The 23079-nt window shown below is 36.6% G+C and overlaps 1 protein-coding gene across 1 annotated transcript in view; it reads left to right on the top strand.

Moving 5' to 3' along the window:
* Positions 1-13: 13 nt before the first annotated feature.
* The window catches only part of LOC146508717 (uncharacterized), a 32275-nt gene continuing 9209 nt past the window's right edge, over positions 14-23079 (top strand). The window contains exons 1-17 of the mRNA XM_085176318.1: positions 14-1056; positions 4436-4520; positions 5194-5262; positions 5409-5581; positions 6701-6829; positions 6991-7044; positions 7173-7226; positions 7867-7920; positions 8148-8201; positions 10772-10825; positions 13228-13281; positions 13757-13810; positions 14060-14113; positions 15035-15079; positions 18960-19013; positions 19096-19149; positions 21718-21771. Of these exons, the coding sequence (XP_085032444.1) occupies positions 1036-1056; positions 4436-4520; positions 5194-5262; positions 5409-5581; positions 6701-6829; positions 6991-7044; positions 7173-7226; positions 7867-7920; positions 8148-8201; positions 10772-10825; positions 13228-13281; positions 13757-13810; positions 14060-14113; positions 15035-15079; positions 18960-19013; positions 19096-19149; positions 21718-21771 (1116 nt within the window). The 5' untranslated portion in view covers positions 14-1035. The remainder of the gene's footprint in view (positions 1057-4435; positions 4521-5193; positions 5263-5408; positions 5582-6700; positions 6830-6990; positions 7045-7172; positions 7227-7866; positions 7921-8147; positions 8202-10771; positions 10826-13227; positions 13282-13756; positions 13811-14059; positions 14114-15034; positions 15080-18959; positions 19014-19095; positions 19150-21717; positions 21772-23079) is intronic.

Here is a 23079-nt window from a genome sequence, read left to right as displayed (position 1 = left end):
TCTTAGCTGTCCTACTTTCACCATAAGTTCAAAGGTTATTTTTTGGCCTTTAGTCTTTGCTGTAAGTTTGGGTGTGTTTACCTGGAAAGTCATTAAGAAAATGGAGTAAAGTGGGTTTGTGCGGTCTGTTTATAAAAAACAAAAAACACTGCAAGTAAATATAGGGTGATCATTTTACAGATATTTCAATTAATAGTCTGATAAAGAGTTCAGACTTTCAGGAAGAACATAAAAACTAAATCTGACTGTTCACTGAAGAATAGTTGCAAAACTATGCACCTGTGATTCGTGTTCCTAAGTTGAAGAATGTAAAAATGACCAGTTTATACAACAAATTATTATTATTATCATTAATTGTCTCTATAGTCACACAATCTATTGTGTTGGCATAAATGACATCATTGTTTGAAATTGCAACACAGCAAAACATTCGGTCTTTTGATTTAAGAAATCATGTTCTGAGGGTAAAATGTGTTCCTCATTAAACTAATTTGAAAAAGTTTCACTGAAGCTTGAAAAATCGTTAAATGATACAGTTTATTTTGAATGTATTTTTATTTAGCTCATGAGAGGAAGTACAAGGCATGATTATGGGTGCAAATTGTGGTCTAGAGGATTACAATCCTCAAAACAGTTTTTTTAATCAGATGTTAAAACTGTTTTGTAACTCCAGACAGCAGCACATGGAAATGTAATATAGACATTAATGTGAAGACACAAAACCCCAAAATCTATTCATCTTCCTTCTGTCCTGGTTTTTCTCTGCTCATGCTGGATTCTGGATCTGGTATTTCTCACCCTTTTGAGAAGCACAGATAGAGGACGAGAAGAACAAAAAAAGTCGAACAGGATCCCGTCTGTGCCTGAGAACCTGACGGATCCTGGAGAGACGAGAGTACAGGGGGAACCGTTGGGGTGATAATAGTGTAAGGGAAACTCCTCAGGGAACGTAAAATCTGGCTGTTTTTGTTCTCATCCATATCCCCAAAGAATCCTTTAGCAGGTCTGGTCTTGAGGGAATCACTGTGCAGCACCATGGGGGCCTCCTGTGATAAGGTAAGATGAGATTATCATCATATGTGGATTTGGCCCTGCACATTTTGAGGGAACTGTTAAATGTTGCTTATGGTAAAATAATCAGGGGAAGGTTTTAGTTTGTCCTTAGTCCACTGGACAGTCTATAAAGTACCTCTCAGGCTGTTAGCAGGACCTTAAAATGTTGATATAGGCCTTAAAATTTTCAATATATAAGGTCTTAATTTCCATATTAAAAATGCAGATCTTCTCTTTTTGTTTGTGTTAAATCTGCAAAATCTGCAGACAGAATTTATCTAAAAAACTTTTTTTATTGTTGTTTACTGAAGTATAACTTGTGGTAATTTATTTTCATTTTTAAAGTCATTTTGGTGCAATACATCATAAACTAATTCTGTATTCAGCTGTTCAGTAAGTCATCTGTGTGGGAGTCATTTTGCTGAGCAGACACTTCTGATGAATATTTGTGGGTAATTTTTAGGTTCTGGGGAAGCTTTTTAATTCACAGAGCTGGCTGTGTTTAGATTCTTTGCTGACTTTGGATTTTTCTCTAGAATTCAAAAAAAGCCAAAGGGAAATTTATACATGGTGTAATGTTTGGCCATGTGACCAAATAGATTTTGCACACATTGGGAATGTTGGAGCAGCCTTTGTTTCTTTATAGCAATCCACAAATATGAACAAAAAAGTTAAATATGAAATGTGAGAGTATTCACTACCTCACAGCCCCAGAGGTCCAACAGGGCAGAGTTAATTGGGTTTGAATTTGCTTGTACGGTCTGTTACAGCTGTTCTCTTGGGTTGTTTAAATTCATGCACAAACTAGCCTCTAATAAAGGTTAACAAGGCAACATTTGTCTAGCAGAAATGTGGCAAATGTTCTTGTTAAATTATTGGATAATGAGCTCTTTTTGCTACTTTATTCAGGTCAATATTATATGAATAAATTGTTACTTGAATAGAGAAAAAATATAAGAGTGAGGGATTCTTTAACACCAGAGAAGCTGAGCTCATTTGACCTTTTCAAGGTTTGAATCTTCCCAAAATTCTTTTTCAAACAAGTTTGATCTGAGGTTTCAGAAATCATTACAAAAATGTGGTTGTGGTCATTTTTATCCTCCTTTTATCCAGTTCAGTGACCTTGTGTTAAAATCTAATACACAGCCTTCCAGGTACAGAGCAGGTTTTTCCTGTGCTGGTCTGCAGCCTCACAGTGAGGCTTCAGGAATGTCAGATGAGTCTGAGAAGTGCTCAGCAGTCTTCCTCCTGACAAAGAAACCTCAGTCTGTTTAATTCTCAGGCAAACAGCAGCAACTCAAAACCTCAGCAACCTCATTGCAAATAAAGAGTCCTTTAAAGTGACTCTCCTTTGTTGGTGTAGCCCACCCAAACACTTCTCTGATCATATTTGATGCATCAAGTTCTGCTCTGAGGTCAGGAGGTTCATCAGTGAAAGTGATTGCTTCACTTCTGATGTTTTTGATACTTGTCATTGGTTGTCCAACAAGTGGCAGTGTAAGATCTATGACTGTGAGTTAGAACTTAAAGTAAACTTTTAAATAATAAAAAAAAAGACTTTAAATACAAGGAGTATTTTAAAATCACTTATGCAAAAAATTTGTTATGCCAGTGCAGCTCTGCTAAAACTGGTTAACTTGGTTATTAGTTTTAGTTAATAACCTTTCAGCAGAAATTTGAATAAGCTGAAGTCAATGATGGTCCTTTTAGGAAGTCCTTCAAAAAGAGTATTTCAGGAATGCAGCCTAGAGGTGAATGAATGAAAAACCACTGTGAGTCAGGAAAGGCTTTACAGATAACCTGCCTATTATTCATTCAATCAGACTGACCGTGTGGGTTAAATCAATATTTGCACATAGCGTTTACAGTGCTGGAAAAAATAACATGGAAATAAACAAAGACCATCAGAATTAAGGAGTTTTGTTTTTCTATTAAAATTTGTTTGGCTAATACAAAAACTGCCATAGGATTGTATTCTGTCAGTATCCTACCAGTAGTTTACTATGCTACCTCCAGAGGGCACTATAACACCTGTCACTGGTCTAAGCAGAGACATAAAACCTGACAGTAATCAGTCACCTGAGCTGAGGCAACAAGACTGAAGACTAGAATTAGAGCTGAATTATGCTGAATTTCTGTTGCTCAATATACTTAACATTCCCTTTAGGCTGTTTATGCAGCTCATGATTACTTTAAACTTTTTCTTTTTCTGAAATAAAATAAAGTTGGTTGGATCCTATATAAAAGTTTACAATGTAAAAACACTTTACATGATGCACTGAGTAAATGGAATCTGACTTATCAAGTCCCCTTGAACTAAAAAGCCCCCATAAAGAAGTCAAAATACTCCCAGTGTAAAAAATGAGGTCAAACAAGTCAAAGTGGTGCAAAACTACATCAGCATGATTGCAATCTTTTTTTCTTATTTTTTTTTACCTTGTTTGTTTACAGTTTCCCTGCACAGAGAAAGAAGCACTGCTGCAGTCCCTGTAGAATAATTTGTTTGTTTTTAGCCTGTGAAATATGATAAATCACCAGATGGATGAGCTACCTCACTGACAGCTAATTGATACCCTTTTTTGTGCATAACATTAAAAAAAAATAGGGACTCAAGTCTAAAAACATGAGGTTCAGCATGGGCACTCTTCAAAGTAGAATAGTAGAATAGTTTGCAACAGTCTTTGTGTAGTTAGGGCTTGTCTGCGATTTAAAACGGGGACCTATCCCTCAAAGGATAGACCAATGAGCACCTGCAGTGACAGAAATGCAGAAGTCAAGCAGACGAGTGATTCTTGCAGTTGTCAGTGAGGGGATCCGGCGCTTTCTCTGTGAATTTCACATTCCCGTGGCAAAAGGCCAGGTGCTTGCTCAGATGTAGATTTACACATCTGTTGCTGCCACTGACGTCGCACGCGCTTACGTCATTGTCATCAGACACTCTCACACACAAAATCACGGTTTAGTAACGCAGTAATGCAGCGTGCTTACGGGAAAGTAAAAGTAATCTAATTACTTTTTTTAGTAATCAGATTACAATAACGCGTTACTGCCCATCTCTGGTGGTCATTAAATGCACTTTACTGTTTGTGAATACAGGAGCCCCACCCACCTGCCGTTCAAATTCTTAGTGTGCAAGAAGCAGCCAATCAAAAGTTAGTTGGTTTAATTATTTAATTAAACCTAATTTAATTTAATTAATAGAGTCAAATGGAGGGATTTATTTAAATACAGCTGACAGCACTTGTAGTAGGAACAGTGGGTCAGAAAATAAACTCATCCAGCAGTGACATCTTAGTTTACAGTTTAATATTCATTCAGGTTGTGTGAAATGGTGAATTGTGTTGCATGAGTCTATCTGCTGTATTTGATGTGTCCCCTGCAGGCGTTGCTCCTCTCGGGGCTGCTCGTGTTCATGCTGTTTGTCGTCTCTTCTCACTGCCAGGAGGAATATTCTGGATACCACTCAGGTCAGGGCTTCCTCATGCTGACACTGATTTAACTTTAACCTCAGGTGAAACAAAAGCTGTTTAGTCTTGTTTTACTAAAGAACAACAGGTGACAGATAACACAATTATAGAATCCAGCTGAGGAATATTGTAAACTGGTTTCTTCTAGGTAACTAATCGACAGTTAATTATGATAAACACTGCTTAATTATTTTTTTAAAAAGTACCTTCACAACTCATTAGTAACTTTCTTGTCAAGTAAAGGCTTATCTGGAGAAAAAAAAGTAACAACTTTAAATGAATTGCATTGTTAGGTGAGCACGAAATTTATCACATATTCATTACAAACTCATATTTATTCAATTATTACCACAAATTATTGTTTGTTTCTTTGTTTTTTCAACAAAAAAACCCTTCATATTGTAACTTCATTTTATTCATAAATTTTAATGCACTGACTCAAATCACAGTTTTGCAAGACAGGAGAGATGTTTTTGGAAGTTGTTGATCTGTATGTACAGTATAATGCAATTTTTATCCTCCCACATTTGCTGTAAGTTAAGGGCTCATCAGGGAATTGAACCCGGGATCTTGCACACTCAAAACAGGAATCATACCCCTAAAACAACGAGTCACATTTCCCCATGTGTCCCATACTGAGTTCTTACCTCATGTATTTTGCATGTCTATTCAGGTGAGGAACACACCTATGAAGAGTCTTCTGCAGTTGACCACTATGACAACTTAGCTGCTCCTCAGCCAGGTGAGATCAGTAACACAGTTAGTGTAAACTGTACCAGAGGACACTCTCTGACTGTTTGAAGTCCTCGGGGCTCCAGACCAGGACTGCTGACTGTAACAATGCACCACAAAGTCCAAACAAAACTAAATGTCTTAATATCTCCTCAGAATATCCACCAGAGCCGACTCATAGCTATGATGTGGACCAGATATTCGAGAAGGAGGATTATGACACTTATGGCCCAATCCCCACCCAAATCACCATGATCACTGAGGACACCTTTCCCTACATCACCACCACTGAGTCCCACTATGCCAAAGAGGACACTGAGATTGTGCAGGTGGGACAGCTGTGTGCTGGGAGTGTCAGGGGTAGCTCAACAACAATATTAAACTGCAGCAGGAAGAAATGTTGAGAGAACTTTAAAAAACAAAAATCCTCTTTCAGTCTCTCTTTGTTCCAAGCCCCTCAACAATTTCATATTAGCTAAACATAAATAGGAACAGAGTTTTAGTTTCATATAGCATTCATAAAAACCTGACCTCGCTATCGCATAAAAATCTTCCTATTAAAGGGCATTCAGCCCATTGTTAAGGGTCATTCAGTCCCTGTACAGCCAAGTGAAAGCTTGGTCTGCATTGTTGGCAATAAGTCGGATTTATTCCTTATGGGTTTTGGACTTTGGCAAGTAGCAGAAGGTTTGGACTTTGGTGGTTTCAGGATCTTATCTATGCTTTTTTGCAGATGATGTGGCCTCCAGCTTTAAGTGAGGTGATTTGCAGATGAATGTCTGCATTTCCAGGTCTGAGGTCATGGTTCTCAGCTAGAAACGGGTGGAGTGTCCACTTCAGGTCACAGGCAGGTGGCTGCCCCCTGGAGGCACTTAAGTATTATTACCGGCAGTCTTCTGTAATGGGCTAGATTTTCTACAAATTTTGTTTAGTGATGCTGAAAGCAAACTGCCTGCCAGAACTATCAGTCAGTAATTGCTCCAAAGTAAGGGCGCATCCAGGATTTGAACCTACGAGAATCATAACCCTACACCATCAAGCCTCTCCTGCAACTTGTGGTTCTTCATGATGAAAATGACATACTTGTTCCGGAGCATAGCTAATCTGAAGCGCTGCACAAGGCCAATAAGCGATTAAAAAAAAAAAAGATTGTTACGAATAATATAAAATTAGGATTATTGAATATTCCTCACCAATAATGAGATTTAAAATTAATTTAATGTGTCCATTTTAGTTTAAGTCAAGCAAATATGAGGTTGATTTGGTAACTGTTCTCTTATCGCACTGCAAAATTGTAGCAGCTTGATTTAAATTTCTTTAAAACAAGGAAAATGGAATCAGGGATGTCTACAAAACCATGTCTATGCGGGTGCAGGGCATTGGGTGTAGTGAAGCTAAATTTGAAGGACACCATAGGTGTGATAATATTTGTTAATGTTGTGTTTTAGGTGCCATATGATCCTGACACTGGCTCCTCAGAAGAGTCAGGGGGCGATGCAGAGCTTGGGCAGGTGGGGCCAACAGAGTGTGACTGTGAGCCCGGAGAGCCTGGATTTGCTGGCTTCCCAGGACCAAAGGTACAGCCACATTGCACCACATCACTGCCTAAATGTAGTCAATGGCCCCTTTGTTTCATTCTTACACTGCATGGCCTGATCCAAAACTAGGGTCAAATGTAGGTTTGTTCATGTTGTAGTTTTTGTTTTCCACAGTCTGATTCCTTTTCTCTTTCTCTCAGGGATCCAGAGGCCTGCAGGGTAAAACCGGTAAACCAGGGTCTCAAGGGAGAGAGGTAAAAGTCTTAAACATGAATAATGGATGTTTATTTATGACAAGAATGCCTGATTAAAGTGATACTAAAGCAGCAGCTGCATATTCAAGTAGTTTAATTACTGGTTATTTATCGGTTTTGTGTTTTAGGGCTATAAAGGGACCAAAGGTGTTCAGGGAAGGAGAGGAGATACTGGACAAGTGGTGAGTAAATCATGCTACAGCAGTCACAGTTGATACTACCATGCAAAATAGCTTGTATTTACATTTGTAGCTCCCATAACACTGTGAAAGTAATGACAGCATTGGTGTTGTAACATAGAGTGAAAGTAAAAACTAAAGAAAAAATAAAATGAAACTGAAAATACTGAGTTTTAACGACCATAAAAGCCAGGCAGCTAAACAGAAAGTAAAAGAGGTATAAGCAGCGAAGGAAAGTTTGTTAAAAACCTGAAGCCAAACTGAAAGTGAAAGCTCTTCATTTAAAACTTAATTAAATTTAAAGTAATTCTGGTAATTTAAGTAATTAAAGATTAAAGCAGAAAAAAAAAACCTTGTTTATGACAGGAAAAGGGAAAAAAAGTGTTTTGTGCTGTTTTAGTGTTATTTTACACAACAGACACCTCGAGGTGCCCCAACTAAAGTAGGATTAAGATATAATCAGTCATTTCAATAATTTCATTATTTTTATTTTTGATTTCACCATATATCAAAAATTCACTGTTGCTGTTGCAATTTTTAAGACTATGAAACTGCTTTGTTGTGTGAGGAGAGTGAGTGTTGTGTATTAGCTTTGGAAATGTTTTTGCCCTTGTCTGTTGTAACCTTTGACCTCATCTTGCAGGGTGACCCTGGTCCTGAGGGAGATGAAGGAGCTTCTGGTTTTTCTGGAGCCACAGTGAGTTAACCAGTCCATCCTGAAGTGAAAGTTAACTGGCTACGTTTACATTTTATTGTGACTATTAAAAGATATAAGTGCAGAGTGTGAGCTGTTAAGTTTCATTGAAAACCTTTTAAAGTAATAACTGAATTTTTTTTTCACTAAAGAGTTAAGCTCCGTAAAGCTGCAGCTCCATCTGTGAGGATTTTTAAAACTTTCCTAAGCTTATTCATTGAATCTGTCAGGGAGAAACTGGACTTCCAGGAGAGCCAGGTGAGCCTGGTGATGTGGGTCTAAAGGTAAACACACACACACACACACACACACACACACACACACACACACACATACATGCACTCTCTATCCCTCCCACCCCTCTCGCCTCATTGCTTACACTCAGTCATGTGGTTGGAGGGATGTTGATAGATGCATCATTGTTGAGTTAATGCACTGATTACAGTAGACATTTAGTATTTCCATAATGTCTGTGAATGTTTCATGCCGTTCTAACTTTTTTTTCTTTTATTTATTTGATTAGCATTCAAATCTCTCAGTGAATACAGAATAAAGATGCACGAGATAAGGCTAATCAAAAAGGTATTGGCTGTAGCAAATGCTTATTATGCCAGCCCTTTTAACAAAAGATCCTTTAGGAAGCAGCTCATTACATAGGGCTCGAAGCAAAAGAGTAAAACAAAACAAACAAGCAAACAAAACAAACTTCCATCTTAGATAAGTAAGTACATTAAATTAAATTTCATGATAATCCACTCAAAACAACCAAGGGTTTCAGTATTATTATTATTATTATTGCTCTTCTTCATTTTTATATATTTTTCTAATACATGTTTTAAACATGTTTTTATTAAACAAGGAAAATGAACTACACCTTTCTAAGTCACTATCACAACTATTCCATAAGTTAAGTCCTCTAATAGAAACACATCTCTGCTTTATGTTTGATCTTATCTTAGTTTAAAAAAAATCTGTTCCCCATAAGTCATTATTAACTCTCTGACTTCAAACAGCTTCTGAGTACTGTGGCAAAGCAAGTTACTTTGTGCTTTATACGTTATCTGTGCCATTTTATATTCAACTAAATCATAAAATTTCAGGGTATTCAAATTAATAAACAAAATGTTAGTTAGTTCTATATAGTTTGATTGATTTATAATTCTTATAGCTCTTTTTTGTACCTTGAAAATAGGGAGAGTTCTGGTTTTATATGCATTACGACATATCTCTCGACAATAGGTCATATATGGAAGAACAATAAAGCGTGCATGATGAATTCTTGTTCAGGACATCCTTTGTTTTGTAGAGAATAGCAACGGTTTTTGACATTTTTGTTTTCATGGTTTATATGAGACTTTCAGCTCAGCTTATCATCAATTATCACTCCAAGAAATCCATTTTTATACACTCTTTCAATTTCAGTTCCATTAACTTTTAGATTTTAGATACATTTTTCATTTGTCTAGTGCCAAAAATAATACATTTTGTTTTGTTTATATTTAACGATAACCTATTTATATCAAACCAGTTTTTTAAAATATATTTAACTCCCTTTCCACTGTAGTCAGAAGCTGTTCTAGGTTTTTACCTGAGCAATACAGAGTGGTATCATCAGCAAACAAAACACATTTTAACAGTTTGGAAACATTAGATATATCATTTATATATAATATGAATAATTTAGGGCCCAGCACAGAGCCCTGAGGAACCCCACAAGTTACCTTCAACTGATTAGATTTTACATTATTGTTTTCAACATATTGATATCTATCATCCACGTAACTTTTCATCCACTTGTATGCTATCCCTCTTATACCATATCTCTCTAGTTTATTCATTAATATACTATGATCAGTTGTATCAAATGCCTTTTTTAAGTCTATAAAGAAACCAAAAGTATATTCCTTATTATCTATTTCAGTAGATATCCCTTCTACAAGTTCCATTACTGCCATCAAAGTGGACCTTTTTGTTTTAAAGCTGTATTGGTTATCACTCAATATATTTATCAAGTTTATTAACAAATAATTTTTCTGATGATTTTTGTGGGAGTAGTGATATTGGTCTGTATTTGGTAAATTGACATCTCCCATTTTTATTGATGGGAATAACTTTTGCTATTTTCGTTTTTGAGGGAAACATACCAGTTCGATAGGATAGATTACAAATGTATGTCAAAGGTTGCACTATATAATCTATAATACTTTTAACTAATATCATGCCAATACCAAAACAATCAGTGGACTTTTTATTTTTAAGTGTTTTCACAATGTCAGGTATTGATCTACAAGTTACAGCATCTCTTCCCTTTGTAGCATTATTTTTTTTCTGTGCATTATTTACAATATTTTTGTTTGTTTAAATGTCTTCTATGCTCCTGTCAATAAATAAGCAAAATATTTGCATAAAGATAGACAGACAATACCTAAGCAGCCTGCAATACCTGCAACAGATACATTTAGAGAACTATATGAAGTGTAATTATCAATTGCATCAACCCCATCAGTAAGTTTAAAATTCACTGAAGTGACATGTAATATAATAATAATTTAAAGAAAGCTCATTTGACCTGAAATTATGTGATTTTATGCTGAAAGAATTACAGTTCAGGGCTTCATAATATTACTTTGTGGTAGACGTCATAATTATTAGATCTATCTATTGCTATTTATATGATTTATTATAAATATATAATTAATTTAAAAACGTTATGGTTTTAAATTACAGATTTACATTGAGCCATTATATTTTTATACTGTTTTGCATTTGTTTAGCCTAGCAGTTATTATGTGTTATTAGCGGCTCAAGTAGCCAATAATTAGCCAATAATTGCAGCGCCTCTTCTTGTTGACAGGGTGACATGGGATTGGAGGGACCCCGTGGAGGAGTCGGACCTCCTGGTGAGACTGTAAGGAACACAGCTACCTCTCAGCCTCTCTGTGGTGGAAAATTTAAAATTTAAGTTAAACTGTGTCCTTCAATAAGCTGAATAAGAACAGGTTTTTAGTGAAACATTTGCTTCAGCTCAACTAAATCAGACTAATTCTGATAAAAGTGAAAGTAAGGAAGTCGTGACTCCATGATGAGTCACACTATTTTTAAATTGGCAGATGTTATTTAGTCTACACTGAATCAATGGGTTTCCGTGTTGAAAAAAAAAAAACAGTGCAAAAGCACAGAAAGTTTTAATAATTGGATTTCAACTGTTGTAGATGCTACGTAAGCATAGCAAGCAAATTATGCAGGCACATTTTTTTTAAAAAAAAAAGATTAAATTAGATTAAGATATTTCTTTCTGACAAAACATGCACTGACACATTCAGGATTTGAAAGGCAGGAAATGAAACTGAAACCACCTCCCACTGCAGCCTGAGACAACAGAGGTTGTGTCACTATCCTGGAAATCACCCAGAGTATCAACAAACAAATGACACATTTAAATAGCAGATTGGGGTTATGGGAATTTTTCTGGCAGTTCCTGATAAACTTTGTGACCCCTAACTGCAGTTACACACACACACACACACACACACACACACACACACACACACACGTATTTATTCATGCACAAAAACAACCCATTCAATCCACACATGCTGAGAAAACAAACCATAGATGTTCAAAGTTTCACAGGAAAAGAATATTGAACACGCTGACTGAAATGTATGTAATACTTCGTAAAGAAGCCTTTGTTGATGACAAGATGTCTCCTGTGTGGAGAAACTAGTCATAAGCATTACTCAGGTGTGATTTTGGCCCTTTCTTTTACATAGTTTTCAAATCCTGAATGTTCTGTGAGTTCCTTCTATGAACTCTGAGCTTTAGTTCTTTACATAGATTTTCCATTGGGTTCAGGTCAGGTCTGAGCAAGCTTTATTTTCTCTCTCTGACACCAACTGAGTTTCCTTGCCTGTGTGTTTGGGATCACTGTCTTGCTGAAACGTTCCACCCTTGTTTCATCCTGGTATATGGTAGCAGATTTGAAACCATAAATTCCCACCTCCAAACTTCAATGTTGCTCTGGTGTTTTAGGGTGATATGCAGTGCCTTTTGACTTCCAAACATTATGTGTATGAGATCCAAAGAGCCACTCCGTACTGGCTGAAGAATTGTAAAATATTATTACTACCATAGTTAAATAATATAGTTCCCTGCTCATGTATGAAAGGAGTTATTAGCACTTTATCACAGCCCATCTCACATGATGGCCAAGATGATTACTTCATCTGCTATGATGCTATTGCTACCCGATCCGCACCACGCACGCTAGAATCTTTCGTCACTTCCTCTTTTTGCCAACATTGTGACAGTTAATGTATTTGAATGACACGGTTAGCGCCAAGTAAGCTCCTAGTATTTCTGGACATATTTCCTTTTCGACTGCCCGGGACATTTAAGCAATGGATACCTCCGTATACAAGCCTATTGTGTATAAAAATTTGTAATAAGTCACGTGAAGATTCATCAGCCAAATTAAGTGTTTACTGACAATTGACAGTGATAGCGGACATCATCGTCACAATTCCAATGAATCCTCTCCACACAGACAAGCATAAACACACTCGACTATTACTAAATCAAATTTAACTCGCATACACAACGAAACAGAAGAAGAAGAGAACATCTGCACATAGGCGGTAAGATTGGGTAGACCAGATCTGTACGGTCTGAGTTTTGAACATGTGAGTAAGGATTGGGGAGTCCTGATCCGTAACTTTTTTTTTGGTCTACATTGTATTGAAATGTTTCATTATTGCAAACATTATAACAGATACTTATTATTGTTAACATCTTAACAGATACGCTGACCCGTAACTATAATAAAATGCTTCGAGTGGAAGTAGATGCCTTTCGCACATGCGTGGTACGGATCGGGTTTCCGGTATGGATCGGGTAGTGACAATGGTAAATCACTGAAGAGTTTTTGCCTGCAAAGAAATCCTGCTCTTGTAAACACATATTTCTTTCAAACCTCTAGAGTCGTTCTTCATATTAGGCACAAAGTTTCACTTTGACTCAGGAAAGAACATAAATTTTGATGTTCAAATTAGGACAAAAAATAAATGAATAAATTACACAATTAACTAAAATTATAAAGTGATGATGCAATTTTTAACGAATGGATGAGACAGCATTTTCCAGTTAATGTTTCAGTGCCATAATTCACCATAAATCACCACATTTTACTTTTGGCTAGACCCTGGATTGGGGAGATTAATATTTTAGACATGGATGTAACCCTAGAACTTGATGAGCTGATGGAGCCACACAACTGGAAAAGGTGGTAATTAAGTTTTTTGGTTATTTCAGGGTCGTCGTGGTGATGCTGGGTCTGCTGGAGGAAGAGGGACTAAAGGTATCAAGGTAAAAGAAAAAAAGAGTGATAACTTTGTCCTCATGATAATTACACGACTGGAATACAACAACGCAGCTGTGTTTTATGTTCAGTAACATTTTGATGAGGCAAATGCTGAAATTATTTTATTAATATTTTATTAGCATCAGTATTTATAAACTCAAATATTAGTGGTTCTTTTCAATGTTTATCTTTATTTATTTATTTGGCCAAGTCAATAGGCCCATAAAGACATGGAAATAAACTGATTTGTATTGTTTTGTTTTTTTCTTAATAAATTATTGAATAAAATACTGGTTTAACAAGTAATAACAGTAACAATCAGTACTTGTTACTAAAGTGTATACAGTATGTATATGAATTCAGTATTTTATGAATTTATTTACACTGAATAATATAATAAAGTTTTTAACCATGTGTTTTGAATGCTCTGGTGGTTTATTAGTTTTTGGCGCTTTGGATGGATGTGTTTCTTATTTTCAGGGCGCTCCTGGTGACAAAGGCAGAGAAGGTCCTCAGGGAAGAGACGGACCAAAGGTATACAAGTATCACGTACTTAAATTCTTCAAAAAAGAAAATGTTTGGTGATTTCCCCTGGCACACAACTGAAGGTGGTTTAAAATGTCTATGATCATGAACTGACACAGTTTCTTTGCCTAAAAATAAATAATATTCTTTTTATTCTTCTGCATTATGTCTAGCTGTTTATTGCACAGTTTTTTGCTAACCAGCAGTGCCGGTTAAAGTCTTGGTGTTGATCAAAACATGTTTGTTCTTCGTCAACAGGGTCAAACAGGAGCACCTGGGTTTCCAGGTGATGTTGGCGAGAGAGGCTACACTGTAAGACACATCATTACTGGTCATGGAAACTACCTAAACATCTTAACATTTACTCTATGTGTCATCATTTGATTTGAATTTTAATCTCATTTGACTTCCATAACCTTTCCTTTCTTGGCAATTTTTTTAAATCAAAAAAATCGATTCAAAAAATTGTATCAAAGGTTTTTAAGACATCTGATGATGCAGTTTCTCTGGTGTATCAATATATATATCTGGGACTCTATTCAATTATGCATTAGTTATGTTATGCAATAGACAAAATATCTTCAAATATCTTGGCATGCTTGTTTTTATCAGCATAAAAGTGTATTAATAACTTCTCTGTCTGTGCAGTCCCAAGATTGCTCAATCTGAGAAGCACAGTAGTTAGTTTTACCTCTATTAGCAAATGAGCAGAGGGAAATTTCATTAGCTGTGAACATATGAATTTGATTAAATCTACTCGAAAGGCAGAACGTACAACATTTTTTTCCTATGTCCTCCAAACACGCTTTTCAAACTGTCCCATTACACAGAACAGAGTCACAGATATAATTCCATAAACCTTTCCTGGGTTGAGGAGATTCACATTTCTCTTTTCTTCGGGTTTCCATTACAACAAATACTGACGCATACTATAGCGGTACACATGTGACTCTGTCAAGGGTTGCCTTGTGGTTTAATCTTCCTTTATTTAATTGTGTTCCATCTACGTAGCAACAGATGATATCATTCAGACTCCTCCTTTTAAAGTGACACAAGCTCCTAAGCTTCAGGCTCTAATACAAAGCGGCTTATTTAGTGTCTTCATTTCTCAAATTTCCCGAATTCACTGTTTTATATAATTTTCTTCTTCACGTCATATTTGAACTCATTTCTCCTTTTTCTCCTTTGATTTAAAAAAATCTGAGAACAATATTTCTTGTTTATCCTCCTCAGGGTTATCCTGGACAGCAAGGGCCAATCGGAAAGAGCGGTCCAAAGGTACACAAATAAACTGAGGCACTTTTATTCTGCTCAAATCTTTTTTTTCATGCCCGAGTGTCTGTATTTAAGTGCACCCAGTCATCCTTTCAGTTTCCAGATTATGACCTTCATGATTCAGCCAGGGAAGAAACGTTTGCATTTTATGAGTCTGAGAGTCACTCTGGCTCCTGGCCACATTTCACAGGAATCTCACATAAATATTATTAGTGCCCAAAGGGTACATTTTTTTTCCAGTTTGGATATCTCATTTCTGCCCTTTAGCAAGACCACATCACAAACTAATGAATCAGCCATAATAATAGCTGGTAAAACTCCCTACAAAAAAGCTAAAATAAAGAGAATGATGTAAATATGGGCAATTAAAGAATTTAGTATTAATGTAACACACAAACATATGCAGTGTTAGTTGACTCTAAGTACACACTTTATTAAGCTGAATAAATGACAAAAACACTTTTGTATAACAGTATATTTTATAGCAACACACAGTAAAAAAAACAAAAAGAATAAAAACGGTTGAAGTTGAATTTTACTTAAATGTGCCAGCACAAGCACATGTATGTTTCCTTGCCTTCCCCCCAAAAAAATATTGTATTGTAATTTATTCATTTGTTTAACTTTATATTTTTCTCCTGTTTGCTGGCACCTCACCAGTGGTCCTACTGAGACTTCAGAGTAGTAGTCAGAAAAACTTCATGTTGACTGAAGGCTTTCAAAAGCCTCCTTCAGGAAAACCTTTTAAATAAATGATTAACAAGGAACAGAAACATTTTTATCGTATTAAAAATAAAATGAAAATAAAATTAACCACAACAAGAATAAAACAAGATGATTTGTAGGAGATCTTAATAACCTTTTTGCTCAGTTTTATTAGAAAATCAAAAAAACAAGATTTCTATCTTGATGCATGCTCAATCATCCAGGTAAGTAAATCTCCAAAAGTTGATTCTGTTCATCTGGATGTAACATTTTCAGCGGGAGAAACGTTTCGTCATTCATGCAGGTTTCCCCAATCTTATAAACAGCATATTTGTATAATGACTGAAACCAGCCCACTGAAGGAACAATGGGCTGGGAGGTCAGTTCCTTCATCATGATTATGCAAATTCTCATGACCATTGATCAACAACCACTGATCAAAACCCATTGATCAATGGCCATGAGTACCATTCACAGAGAGTTGGGAAATGGCTGCAATCACAGCATTGTACGATGGCGAAAGATGTACCCTTAGGCCCCCTCCTCGATTCAGAGATGGTCTTTCCCTTTTCACGTAAATGGCCTCCTTGACTCAAACCAGCATTCCTCCCTGTCCAGGATGTGTACATCCTCATCATTGAAAGAGTGTCCACTGGCCTGTAGGTGTAAATAGACTGCAGAGTCCTGGCCTCCTGACACATACGGGATGACTACAGGTTTTTGCTTAGGCAGCAGTTGTCCTTCTCTCCTGGATCAGCTGGAGCTTTCTTTTGGCGCCTTCCCAGCTTTGACAAAGGTCCAGCTGGGATAACCACATTTACTCAGGGCCTTCTTGATGTGATGTTCTTCTGCTTCCCTGGCTGCTGTGGCTGTGGGGATGGTGTTCGCTCTGTGTAGTAGCGTCCTGATGACACCCACTTTACACTCGAGTGGATGATGAGAGTCGAACCTTAAATACTGATCCGTATGCGTAGGTTTATGGTACACATTAGCTTTTAGCTGCCCCCCATTACTGATGGAAATCTCACAATCTAACAAGGCTAACCTGCCACTTTTCATATCCATATGAACAGAATCAACTTTTGGAGATTTCTATCAATGGAAATCACTGACTGAAAAATGTGTATGTATATTAAAAATTCTATCATATTGAGAAAAGTGTGGAAATATATAAGAAAAGTTGGGAAAATATATAATAAAAGAAGAGGATGCACAGTTTCCAGTAACAAAATTTCAAATATTTAATGTATGTCAGCTATTAACTAAGTGGATCATGTGACAAGTTGGCTTATTAGGCAACACCAAGCCAGAAAATGTGCTATATAAAGCAATTACACTAATTAACTAAAGAACACACACACACACGAGATGAAAGGATGAAGATACCTAAAAATCTGTTTAACGAGTAGAAAATGAGTATGCTTAGTTCAGCTTAGCATACAGACTGGAAATGGAGGGAAAGAACTTGTGTGGTTTAGACTAAAGACAAAAAAAACACCTACTGGCCCTTACTAAATAAGAAACTCTTTGGCAACCCTTATTTTTCACAATATTTTTTTTATTGCAACAAACTAAACATATGACAGATGATCATGTTTGTCAATCAGTCACAAGCGGAAAAAGATCATTTCTTCCTGTGCTTCATATGACCTTTGTAATCTAAATGTGACACTGAAAAACTGGAAATATATTTGACCTGATATAACAGATGATAAGTGGATTCAATGAATCAATGTAGATTCTCATTGGTGGCAGGCAAAATCCCCATAAGCTGTTTTTCTCTCAGTAGGAAAGAAAGTAATTTTCTTGTGAGTCATTTCTAGCTCTTATAACTTTAGGTCTCCCTGAAACTTTAAGTTCAGAGAGGAAAAAAATACCATATATTACACTTATTGCTATAAGGTTTTAAAAAAGTATATGTTTACCTTTTCTAACTGTCTATACATAAGTGAGCTAGAGAAGCCAAAAAGAAAGTAGAAAAATGAAAAGTGTCAGTGATGTAATCAAAGTAAAGTAGAAACTGGAAGCACTGGATTAAATCACTGTATTAGCTGTTTTGGCAGAGAATCGAAAACACAGAGTAGTTTCTGAACTTTCCCAAATAGTTCTCTCTTACTTTGATCTCAGCCATCTGACTTCTTGTTGAATATTTTTACACTTACAGAGATATTTACTGAAAAGTTTCTGTACAAAATCCTCACTGAAATACTGAGTCAAACTGAGAAATGCATGAACACTGGTGTCTAATAAGAGTGCCAGTAAACTAAAATGAGGCTAAGGTTCTTTGAAGAGCTGTAGTTGAAGGGTAGTATGTAAAAGTGAAAGTAAAGAGTAAAAGTTAGTACAGGAGTTATCTTAGCTTGAATTGGTTCCCAGAAAATCTATTTAACCTGTTTAACCAGTTCACAACCATTTAACAGTGTGCTGCTGCCAAAGTTATTTATAATATGTAATGTAATGAACAACCCATGTTTTTGTTTAACTAGTTTCACACACAGCAGCACGTCAGTGTGATTCACTGACAGGAACAAACAACTCAAAACTTCCTTTTCAGTTTTCTCTTAGGATTTTCTGAAGCTGAAGCGGTTCCGATCACCATATGATTATCAGTTGATTCATTGAGTCGTTAAAAAGTAGATTAGCTAGTTACATTTTCTGGAGCCCGTTATTCCTACCACTCTTTTTTATTTTACTTTTTTGCTGAGTCATTTTACCTAACCTAATCCTTGAATCCTAATCCTATCCTAAGATAAAGTGTAGAAGTAGATCAAAGATGCATCTTTTACTCTTTGGGAACATTTTTGTAGCGTTTTGACTCACACATAGTTTCCTTGAAGTCTGTGTGTGAACAGAATGGGAATAAAACTGTGTTCAGACTGTTCAGATTCAATTACGTTTGTTGCTCACAAAGTTTTTAAAAGCACATTATGTAATATTATTGCTGTTCATACACTTTGTGCTTTCAGTGTTTTTTTTATTGTGTGATATGTGCATCTTCACCAGTAGAACCAGTCCATTTCACATTTATCATCCTTTCAATATGACTTTTGAGTTTTGTAGTTTTAGCAGTCATTAAAAAATTTCATTTTGGATGACGTTTTGCAATATATTCAGAAAATCTATAGACAATCTTTGCTTTTTGTCTGATTATATCCTTCTCTCCTTCGGTCTCTTTCAGGGGACTAAAGGTTACAGTGGCTTGCCAGGACGAGGTGGTGACCCTGGAGAAGATGTGAGTAGATTAGAAGTAAAAGAAAAACTGTGCACCTGTTTCTATGTCTACAACCATTGACTCCTACCTTTTGTTTCCACAGGGTCCTATAGGAGTCCCAGGGTTTATGGGAGAACCGGGGCCATTTGGTGCCAAGGTAACCACAGGCAGAACAAGGCTTTGTTGTAAACATCCAGTTCATGTTTCTAAGAAATTGCATGAACCTCAGTAGTCATTTCATTGGAGAACACAAAGTTACGACTTCAGAACATGTAATTCCTACATGAATAAAAACATTGCGCTCTAACTGCTCAAGTACCAAATAAGCAGAAATAATTTGGTTCAAATTGCTGAATTCCTACGATTTCTGCAAACTTCTCATTTTGTCTGTGCCCCACTGTTGGGATTAGACATCATAGTTATAAGTGAGTCTTTACTTCCTGGTATTTTCTGAATCAATGTCTCTTTGTTTTATACTAACTAAAAAGAGTCTGGACTATTCAGTGTTATCTAACTTGTAAAACATGTTGCAGGGTCTCTGATTATTCCTCAAAATGACTCATGACATGACTCATTTTCCTGATGAAGTACTACGCAATTTCGTGAAAAACTAAATAGATGTCAACAGATTTTAGAACTACCTTTAGCAGAAATAACCAGAATTAATGGTTTTCTGTATGACTAGAAGTCTCTCATATCATTGTGTTTATGTACAGCATTCTTAAGGTCCACATCATTTCAGTCAGTTTCAAGTTCAGACTTTGACTGCACCATTGCAACACCTCAATTCTTTCTTCTTATCCTATCTTATCCTATCTTATCCTATTCTTATCAACAAGCCCTAAAAACTGTCAGTGATCACTGTTGGCCTCTCTCGGTTTTTATTACCGCTATTTACTTTAAAGCTCAGTTTTTAAAACCTTACGTTGGAACTACAGCCCAGATCATAGAGCAATAAATTAATGATTAACCTCGCATTGTGGATGGATTATCTCAGTTTTTCTCCTGACTGAAGTTTGGTCCGTTTACATCATCCTGCCATGCAATTGCATTTGTCTCTAACAATCAGGATCCCTCACTATTGAGTGAAAAAAGTTAGCGTTCATCCTCCAGCTTCACTGTGTTTATATTATGCTAACATAGCTGTGTCACTAGTGTCGTAGCACATCATTATATATCAGCTAGCCCAACTTCAGCAACCCTACAAACGTCACTGCTGTTTAGTATTCTGTCTTCATTTATGTTGGACATGATAGCAGAGGTGTACGTCTTAATTTTTTTTTCAGAAATCTCTAAGTCAGAACATGGTATATTATATTTAGATGGAAACTAGCAAGCTAACTTCTAACTCCGTTGAATTTAATAAATTCTGTTTTCATGGATGCCTGGATGTTAAACTTAATTGTTACACCTGGTAAAGCAGCCACACGGATCATATTATTACAGATGAAAGAATTTAGACAGTTTTTCAACTCCCAGTGATGCCGCAGTGATGGTTTGACTTAGGGACCTGCGGCAGAGTTTGGGCAAAGACACGGCTAATGACGTCAGACTTAAAGACTGGATAATCTGGTCCACAGGGCAAGTACCGTTGTGGGGATGGACTCTCTTGAGGTGGTTTCAGAGAGGCAGCTGTACAAGACAAGGACAATGCTGGACAATACTGCCCATACACTCCATGACATCTTGGCCAGTAACAAGAGAGCATCTCTGTACAACTCATCCATGTAAAGCACAAGTACACACTGCAATAGTTGTACACCCATTGTACATCCTCTACAAAAAACAAAACAAAGTACAGTGTGATAAGATGGGCACCTAAATGTCAACCATATATGTTTAATTTGTGTAACATACTGGAATATTTATAATTAGGGCTATTTATATCTATTAGAGCCATTTTGTTGTATTTTATAACTTTCATATATGGTATTATTTATTTAGTTTAGTTATTGTTCTTATAAAATAATGTATTCTGATTCTGACTCTAGAATACTTTGGCATACACAGGAAATCATGTTCAACTCAATAATTTTGAAGTGCCCAGGCTCGAAAACAAGCTCAAATCATCACCCCTCTTTTTTTTCTAATTGGACTGTCGTCAACTTTGACAGTTTGCTGAGGACTTTAGGATCTCAGATGTAGCTCTTGGGTTTTTTGCAGTTTCTTTGAGCACTGCATGGAATTGTGTTAATGCACACCTAAATGCTCCAGAAAAAATGTATGCTTTTTATAAATGTTCACACTTGCTGATGATCAGCTAATCAAGTGGATTTGATTTGGATTTCCGTAGTTAACTGCTATGGAAGCAGTAAATGTGTACCTTTTTTCAAAGGACTGTAAAATTCCAGTGAAAACCTTCTTTTCTTTTCTTTTTTACTGTAATTCTGCAATACTGTGGCCTTAACAGCAACACACAGCTGTAGCATATACCCTGGACCACCAATGTTTCTTTCACCATATGACTCCTTTTGTAAAAGTCATTGAAAAAATAGATCCTAAAGCCACCTACTGTACCAGGAATTAGCCCCAAAGGTGGTTTCTATACACTGAATGGTGCTTAAATGTCAGGACAGGTTGTTGTTAACATGATACTGAAATGTGAACTGTGGAAGTTACAGTCATGAAACTTTATAGGTTATTGTCATCCAGACACAAACTGGTCTCTAGTGTATATTTTGTGTTTTCTTCCTTTAACCTGTTATTACCTGCTCTTCCTTGGCAGGGGAGTAAAGGCGATGGTGGCATCAGAGGACCTCGAGGCAGAGTGGGCGCTGGGGTGAGTGAGTGGCGTCAGAGTTATAATACAATGTGGGAAAGACAAATTGTAAAATTTAGATACCCATAACCACTTAAATGTCTTGAAACACCAATCATGAAAAGCACATACATTTTCAATTGATCACACTTAGGAAAGCCCAGTCAATTAACTCAAAAACTCCACTTTCAGTTTTTCCTTTTTCTCCCACAGTCCATTTCCGTGTTTGGTTCTTTTCCTTATTTACAAACATACAACAGTTCTTGTGACAATTCCCACAATAAATCACGCCCATTCCAGTTCTTCTTTTGTTCCCTTAAACTGGAGGATTTTCCCATGAGCAAAAGAGTTACTTTTGCACGTGTGTTTTACTTACAGGCCAGTCCAGTCTTTCTAGTCCAGTGATCTCAGGTCCCTGCCTGTCACAAGTGGTTCTCAGACTTTTTCTGGAATGCCCCGCTGCAGGAGCTAAAATACAGTTTATTCCCAATGCCCCACAATTTTTATCAATCATTAAATGTAAGAAAGGATCCAAAATGCATGCTATATGGACAAAAAAGACCACCTCTAAATTCAGGTATTTTTAGTCCCATTTCCACAAGGTGCACAAAATTTAGCACCAAGCCATGCAGTTTGCGGTACTGTAATGGTTTTTTTTTGCGAAAATCTTACCTTCTTGATATTCAGTGATACATTTTAAGTGTTGTTATTGCTTAAGAACGGCAGCAATTCAGACATGGAGTGGAAGATCACTGTTCAAATTACAGAGCAGGGTTTCTGAATACTGAGGCACATTGTGCGATAAATTAAAGTAAGAGTTCCAAACCCCCTCTGGCTTAAACAGTAGCACAAAAACTGAGCTTCATGGTACGGACTTCGATGGCCAAGCAGTTCCTGTACATCTATTATGCAGCTGCCCCAGTGCTTTTGTCCATGTAATGTTAGTGAAATACAACAGGTAAGAATTATACGAACATTGTCAACATTTTCTTAAGAACAACTTATTTTTTTTTAGAATATCATGTTGCCAGTGCCAAAGTTTTCATTTTGGAAGGTGGGTGACCATCACTTAACAGAGGTGATGACTTACGACACCAGCTGTCATTCACCTACAGTCCAGTCTCGAGATCCCTCCCCAGGTGTTTCAACCGCAACTCGCACCTTGTCTGGGTGACCTCAAGAGCTCAAACTATGATGGAGTTGGGCAACATCTTACAAAGATTTCACACTTTCACACAACTCAGTGACCGAATGACCCAATGCTTTTTTCACTCCTTGACTCATGTGACATCTCAGATGATTATTAATGTGTCAACAACCCTGAAGACC

The sequence above is a fragment of the Neolamprologus multifasciatus genome, chromosome 11, assembly GCF_963576455.1.
Source record: "Neolamprologus multifasciatus chromosome 11, fNeoMul1.2, whole genome shotgun sequence".
Classification (NCBI taxonomy): Eukaryota; Metazoa; Chordata; class Actinopteri; order Cichliformes; family Cichlidae; genus Neolamprologus; species Neolamprologus multifasciatus.
This window is presented reverse-complemented; position numbering and strand designations above follow the sequence as displayed.